The sequence below is a fragment of the Lipotes vexillifer genome, unplaced genomic scaffold, assembly GCF_000442215.2.
Source record: "Lipotes vexillifer unplaced genomic scaffold, Lipotes_vexillifer_v1.1 scaffold847, whole genome shotgun sequence".
Lineage (NCBI taxonomy): Eukaryota > Metazoa > Chordata > Mammalia > Artiodactyla > Lipotidae > Lipotes > Lipotes vexillifer.
The window spans coordinates 495,575-503,597 of NW_006778821.1; the positions used below are offsets into that span (position 1 = coordinate 495,575).

An 8,023-nucleotide genomic window follows, 5' to 3' on the forward strand; every position below is an offset into this window, starting at 1 on the left:
GCGTACCCCTAAAAAAAAAAAAAAAAAAAAAGATGATTAATTACTGAGACCTGTTCCAGGGCGAGTATTTTAGCCAGGCTCAGATCACAAAATGGCTTAGGCCAAAATGGGTTCTATGTCAAGAAAGCCATTCCTGGTTCCCTTTCTCCAGGGACCCCCTAACCTATCTGCTTCATAGTGGCCCCAGTATCTTTATCTTTCTTTTCACTTCTTGCCCTCATGATACCCTGATTCACATCTTCATCATTTCCTATCCTATCTGTTGAAATAAGTTCTTCATTGGCCTTCCTGCTTCTGGTTTCTCCCCCTTACAGTGCTCCAGAGATGCTGTGATTCAACCTGAAATTTAGAAAAACTGCCAGAGTTCCCTAGCACTTCCAGAATGGCATTCCAACTCCTTCACTTGACATTCAGAGATTCCCATTATGTAACCCAATCCTACCTTTCAACCTCATCATTTTCCATTACAGTCCTCCATAGAGGTGTTGGGACAAGCAGTAAGTGAACATGGGCCATGTTCTGAGAATGGTAAATAGGTCTGTGTAACTGGGATAAAGGTTTGTGTAACCATTGCAGATGGGTGTGATTATTCAAAGGTCCTTCTTTTCCACATTCAACGTTCAATTGATTGTGAAACCCAGACAGGTCCTTCTACCACCTACATTTTTAATTTGTCTCCTCCTCTCTATTAGTCTTGCCATTGCCCTAGCTCGGGTTTTGCCGTCTCTCTCCTGGACTGTTGCCATGGCCAACCTGTCTCTTTGTCCCATTCTCTCTTTACTCTAACTCAGTCATTATATTACATCAAGGTATCTTGCTAAAACAGAGTCTGATTGGGACATCCTTGGTGGTCCAGTGATTAAGACTCCGTGCTTCCACTGCAGGGGGCACAGGTTCTATCCCTGGTCAGGGAGCTAAGATCCTGCATGCCGTGCATCATGGCCCCCCCCCCCAAAAAGAAAGAAAGAAAGAAAGAAAGAAAGAAAACAGTCTGATCATGGCCCCTTTGTAATTCAAAACCTTTATTTGTTGCCCACCGTTGTCATTTAAGATTATTTGCCCACTGATGCAGTGGTTAAGCATTTGAGCTGTAGCATAAAAAGGAATGAAATAGTGCCATTTGCAGCAACGTGGATGGATCTAGAGATTATCATACTAAGTGAAGTAAGCCAGACAGAGAAAGACAAATATCATATGATATCACTTATATGTGGAATCTAAAATATGACACAAATGAGCTTATTTACAAAACAGAAACAGACTCACAGACATAGAGAACAGACTTGCCGTTGCCAAGGGAGGGGGGAGGGACGGGTTGGGAGTTTGGGATTAGCAGATGCAAACTGTTATAAATAGAATGGATAAACAGCAAGGTCCTACTGTGTAGCACAGGAAACTATATCCAATACCCTGTGATAAACCACAATGGAAAAGAATATGAGAAAGAATATATATAAATATATGTATAACTGAATCACTTTACTGTATAGCAGAAATTAACACAACATTATAAATCAACTATACTTGGATAAAATAAATGTAAAAAAAAAAAAGAACTTGAGTTATAGGCCAGACTGCTTGGGATGGGATCCTGGCTTTACATGTGAGACACATCATTTTATTGCTCTCAGTGTCAGTTTCCTCATCTATAAAATGGGGATAATGATGTTTACAGAGGCTTGTTATGTGGATAAAAGTATACTGAGTATGAAGAGCAGTTAGCAGATACCTGGTACATAGTACGTATGCAACTAATAGTGGCCATTGTAATCACCATAATATACTCCAAAGATTGAGATGGACTCTATAAATAACTCTAGGCTGTTTTTTAGCCTATAGGCTATAAATAACTCTAGGCTGTTTTTTACTTAATTAATTAAGGATTTTTGAGAGTTTGTTTGGCTAAAAAATTGAATTTCAATGCTGTCCTCTTTTCTTTTGAGTAGGCAGCTAAGGATTGTAACTGGTGAATGGTTTTTTGAAGAAAAGGCGAAGCGTTTCAAGCACGTCAGTGTTCTGGGCACTGATGTTGTCCGACAGTCCATCTTAAGAAGTCCAGGTAACTAAAGCAAAACTGTTTCAATCTTCATTTTGGCAGGCTAAATAACTTCCCTATATTATGTAGCAAATGAGAACAGTTGAATTTCCTGAATCCCTTGGGTCATTTCAAAACTCAGTGGCATGAAATCTAAATCTGCAATTCATACAAGGAAAGAGGAAGTGGGTAGAAAATAAAATCCGCAGTGATTTTTCACATATGTGACACACTGAGATTTTCAGGGGAGGCATTTATCTTCATCACAGACGGGTCTTTTCCTGAATGCACTTCCAATATTTTACTAAACATTTAAGAAAGTAACATAAAACAGATGAATTACATGATGCACGTTGTGAAAGCAATCCTTGGTTTTTCAACAGGATGTATTTCAGATTTCATTTAAATGTTACTTTTTCTCGTCCAGTGATTCTCAACCAGGGGCTGATATTTTGTACTGTGCCCCCCCTCCATCAAGCTAGGGGAGTGTTGAGATATGCAAGGGGGCATTTTTGGTTGTCCCAATGACTATGGGGGAATTAATGGCATTTAGAGATGCTAAATGGCCTGAAATTGCACAAGACGGTTTCACTCAATGAAGAATTATACTGTCACCAAATGCAAATAACACCCCACCTTGAGAACATTACTCTGTGCTTTCAGACTACAATTTAATTGGTTAAATATTGAGTGAACCTGTGTTTAGGATCATGTTTCTCAGGTATGCTGTAGTAAAAGGTGGAGCAGGTGTCTTTTGGTCTGTTCTTAGGGTATCTCCCCTTTCAGACACTGGAGACAAATGCCCTTATGTTTAAGTCTGGCGGGTAGGGCTGGGAGGCTTGGACCTGATTCCAGTGCCACTTCTGGGTGTCACAGTAGCAAGGAAGGGCTTTCCCAGGTGGGTAACGTCAGGTCTGATGTCACAGTGGGACAGAGTGGAGTTAGAAGTACGCAGTTAGCTCTGGCTGCTTCCTCCGCTCAAACCTCAGCACCTTCCAGAGTGTAGACTGTCTCTCAAGTCACGAGTTGTGTCCACAGGTGTTGGCCCTCCCAGGAAGTCTGGCTTATGTGCTCAAAAATCAGGGTATCGTTTCTAGAATTCAGTCTCTAGGGATTTGGAGTTCTCATGAACCAGGCTCCCCTTCCCCAGAAATATTTGCAGAGGGATCATGTATAGTTGCTCCATTGCAGTCACCCCTAGAAAGCTTATCTCAGCAAAACTCCCACAGATGAGCCCCAATCTTAGTCCTCATTTAACTGTGGAACACTCAGCAGATTAGAAATAAGTGTGTGACCGGGAAACATGGATGGGAACATCACTGCCAATTTTTTAGACTTCTGTGTCCTGTGCTAATGTAGGAAAGTGAATGAAGAATAGAAAATTGCTCTCATTTCTGGCCATTTCATATGTAAATTTGTCTTCTGGTTGTCTTTCATGAGGAGCTGAAGAAATACAAAGCCAAGAACAAACCCACCAGAACACAGAAAAGTCAGACGCTTCCCTTTCTGCTGGGCGGAAGGCCAGCCATGATGGGCCCAGGAAAAAGGGGTAAGACCCAGCCTCTTCAAGGGAATCTTTGATCTTTCTTCCAGTCACCTGTGAAATAGATGCCTTAGTTTTTCAAGTCTAACGTCACCTAAGTGACCCAGAGAAGGTCAGAGACTCATCCGAGGTAACATTCTCCTATCATTCTCCTCAGGAAATGCAGTTTTAATTACTTTCAGTTTTAGATAAAGGTCCCTTCCGACCTGAACCTGTAAGAGTTTTTCTTTCACTTGACATATCTGGTCCTTTACTTCTGGGTAGAAGGTTTCATGCTAGGGCCAGTCTTGTCTGTAAGGAGGTGACAACTGCCTTTGTTGTAGGGTCAACATACCTCCCCCGCACCCAACCTGAGTGCTGACGCAAACTGAAACCTCCAAATCAGAGATTTATTAATAGGGCTTAAAACATTGTCTCCCCTGTTTGAAATGCGGGCCTCCTTAAGGAAGAAATCATTTGCCCACCTCACTGACTTCATTCAGAAAGCAAATATGTGTCAAGTGCTGAGAATAGGAATGGGAGGCACACAGGGACGCAAGATTCAGGGAGGCGCTGGGAAACTCGGAGTGAGAAGGTTCCATCAGAGAGAGTCACTTGGCCCCCAAAATGCAGGTCATAAGGACCCAAAAAGCAAACTGTTGCCTTACAGCCCTGCCTGTTGCAGCCTCCATTGCTCAGGCAACTGGTGGCCAGTTTCGTGGCCGAGGGAGTGAGAATCCTAATCTACACCAAGTGGCTTTATGGTTCTTTCTGGGTAGTGTGGCTTCGTTCTCAGCAGAAGCCAATGTGAGGGGCTGCCCAGTGCCTGAGCCTTCATCTGTCGCTACAGAAAGTCCATTTTGTTCTGTTTTGTTTTGTTTTTTTAAAGACTCTGGGACTGTGAGTAGACATGAAACCTAAATGTCATTTGACTCAAAGACTCATGACTAACCATGTCTTTGTTAATTAGCAGAGATGAACGGGAAAGATAGCCCAGAGGGACCACACATCCTATGTGTTGAGTCTTCCTACCACGTTAAACCCATTTGTCACTCCTCGAGGCTCCCACAGTGCCTTGTGCCCATGCGTCACTCGTTACTTGGTGCGCTCTGACACAGAGCCCCTCCTTACACAAGAATGTAAAGTAAATGAACTGGTCTTGCTCAATACCACCCCCGTTTAATTGTCAGCTCCTTTAGTGCTGGCCCAGTGTCTTTTTTGCTTTTGTGCTACAGTATCCAGCATGGTGCCTGGCCCATCGAAAACAATCAGTGGTCTGATTGAATTAAACTCAGAGCCCACAAATGCTTCTAGGAGCTGTAGTGTGCAGACCCCAGGCCAGGCATCACTGTGTGGGTTACAGAATGGTGGGCTTGGAGCTAGGAGACAACAGTGAGCCCTGCTAGAACTCAAAACTGGCATCTGATGCTTCTGTCTTCAAGGAATATAACACCTAGTCGGGAAGAAAAGGTTCAAAGGTCCACACCTGAAACGTTAATTTGTACAGAAGGATTTTAGAAAAACATAAGATGACAATATGAGCTGCCTGAAAGCCTTTCTAAAACAACAAGACATGGAGTTAACTACAAGAGATAGAATATGGAAATAAATTTTTTAATTAATTAATTAATTTATTTATTGGCTCCATCGGGTCTGGGTCTTAGTTGCGGCATGCGGGCTCTTCCGGGCGTCTCTCTAGTGGTGGCATGTGGGCTCCAGAGCACGTGGGCTCTGTAGTTGTGGCACACGAGCTCTCTAGTTGTGGCTCACATGTTCAGTAGTTACAGCGTGCTGGCTTAGTTGCCCCACAGCATGTGGGATCTTAGTTCCCTAACCAGGGATCGAACCCATGTCCCCTGCATTGGAAAGCAGATTCTTAACCACTGGACTACCACTTAATATTAAATAAGTGGCTTAGATCATTGATGTCGGGAGGGCACAGGGGCCATTGGGAAAGACATGAAATTCTAAGTGGGACTTGATGAGGACTTTAAAAGATGGATGGGGCCAGGATAACAAAAGAGGAGGAACAGTGATTCCAGCTGGAGGAGACACCATAAGCAGCGCTGCAGAGGTAAGGACATGTACAAGGTGGTTCTCAGAGCAGCATAAATTGACATTATATTAACTGCTATTCTCACCAAAAATGTAATTTTCCAGTTAGATTGAAGCTTCTGACACTTTCACAAGACATTCTTCTAGTGGTCTTTGAAACAGAAACAGCTTGGCATATTCTGTTAAGATTGTCACAGTACCTCTGGAATACTTATTCCCCCTGAGAAAACTGGAGCCTGTAAAGTGAATGAACTGGTCTCTCCAGATACCATCACAAAAAGAATATAGCTTTGGTTTTTTAATCCAAGTGCATTTGGAAAGATCCATGTTTCAGGCCTTTGGTAGCCTGGATTGTGACTTGAATCTTGGTTTCTGAAAAGCTCTTTTTAAGTTCCTAGTAATTTAGTGAAATGTGCATGCGATCAACTTTCATCTGGTATGAGCCATTCCATTGTTCAAACTTATTACCCCAGGGACATGGGTGCCGTCACTTATTCCACAAGAATTGTCTGGGTTCTAGTAAGTGCCAGGCATCTCTCTAAACTCAGGGGACCTAGCAGGAAACAGGAAGAACAGAGTTGCTGCTCTCAGGGAGCTGCAGTCTAATAAGTTGCTACCTCAGTTGGTCTCAGAGGATCACCCTAGCTCTCCTCTCTGAGCAAGGTGAGTTCAAGCTCCCTTTTCTCAGCATCCTGTAAACAGGCTCTGCCCAGGCGTTGCTTCTCCAGTTCTCAGGTGACAGTGGCGAGTCCCCAAAGTCAATGGTCTTCTTCTTAGAAGGGACAGAGGCCTGGCTTACCAGCAACTGGTACAGCCTTGGGAGCCTACCAGAACCTTTGACACTCTACTGCAGAAGCCCTGGGGACTGTCCAGAATTTCTCAGCCCCAAGTCTGCTTGAAAGAAGAATTATTTACTGTTGAAAGTACAAGAAATGGTATTTTTGAAATGATATGTTTAAATGCTTTCTTGTCTTGCTTTTAAATATATATATATATATATATATATATATATATATATATAATTTCAGATTTCTTCTTAGCAAGTTCAGATCAGCGACCAGAGGAGAAATTGTAACTTCAAAAACTGAAAGTGGGCGGAGCTACAGCTTGGACTTAGACAGCCAACATTTTCGGAGTTTAAAGTCAGCCCCTGGTTCAGACTGGTAAGACACATACAGATTGGCCAATGGGATAGCCTGAGGATAAGGTTGATGTATTTCCATCCAAACAGTGCTTCTGGATACCTGTAAAGTATTCCCTCTCGGAGATCTAACACATAATGTGAAAAGCCAGGAGGATATTTTTTAGTTGAAATGGAAAGCACTTACACTTCTGGAATTACAGCTATTGAAATCATCTGTGTTACCTGCACGGCTGAGACTTGAAGTTTTGGGACTCAGGGCTGCAGTTCAGATGGAGAGATCCAGGAAAATAAATTATTTTCATTGATTTCTTGATATTTTTCTGTTTAAGCTTCTGAAAAAGAAACCTCTAAGTGTCATACATTCCTTGCAGCTTTTTAAAAAAATAAATGTATTTATTTATTTATGGCTGGGTTGGGTCTTTGATGCTGCACGCGGGCTTTCTCTAGTTGTGGCGAGCAGGGGCTACTCTTCGTTGCGGTGCGCGGGCTTCTCATTGTAGTGGCTTCTCTTGTTACGGAGCACAGGCTCTAGGCACGCGGGCTTCAGTAGTTGTGGCTCGCGGGCTCAGTAGTTGTGGCTCGTGGGCTGTAGAGCGCAGGCTCAGTAGTTGAGGCACACGGGCTTAGTTGCTCTGCAGCATGTGGGATCTTCCCAGACCAGGGCTCGAACCCCTGTCCTCTGCATTGGCAGGTGGATTCTTAACCACTGCGCCACCAGGGAAGTCCCCTGCAGCTTTCAAAAAATTAAAAATAATTTCATTTGAATTGCCTCAGAGAATTTCCATAAATTCCACTTCTTTCTAGTTCCACCACCGCTAACTTGTTGTCAGTGGGCCGGCTCCTCAAATCTCCTACGCATAGAGCTATCACCTTGTCAAGAAAAGTAAAGAGAGAAAGGATAGCCAAGAGCGTAGTCATTTCATATCAGGCTTGATGTTGTTTATCCTGTTGGGGCATAAGTCAAGGCTTATTTTCATGACCGGTGTATTATCAAAGGCAACGATGAGAAAAAAGATCTACCCTCATATTTCATTAAGAGCACAGGTATTCTCATACTGATACCTTTTTCCCTATAGCAGCGGTCCCCAGCATTTTTGGCACCAGGGGCCTGTTTTGTGGAAGACAATTTTTCCCCGGGGGTTCCGACAGTAATGCAAGCGATGGGGAACGGCAGATGAAGCTTCGCTCGCTTGCCGGCTGCTCATCCCCTGCTGTGCGGCCCGGTTCCTAACAGGCTGCCGACCGCTACCGGACCCCTGCCCTGTAG

The 8,023-nt window shown here is 43.4% G+C and overlaps 1 protein-coding gene across 2 annotated transcripts in view; it reads left to right on the forward strand.

The window, feature by feature from the left end:
• The window catches only part of SYTL5 (synaptotagmin like 5), a 108,916-nt gene that overhangs the window by 47,151 nt on the left and 53,742 nt on the right, over window positions 1–8,023 (forward strand). For both annotated transcript variants that reach the window (XM_007451972.1, XM_007451973.1), the window contains exons 3-5: window positions 1,947–2,059; window positions 3,476–3,584; window positions 6,641–6,775. In XM_007451972.1, coding sequence (XP_007452034.1) covers window positions 1,947–2,059; window positions 3,476–3,584; window positions 6,641–6,775 — 357 coding nt within the window. The remainder of the gene's footprint in view (window positions 1–1,946; window positions 2,060–3,475; window positions 3,585–6,640; window positions 6,776–8,023) is intronic.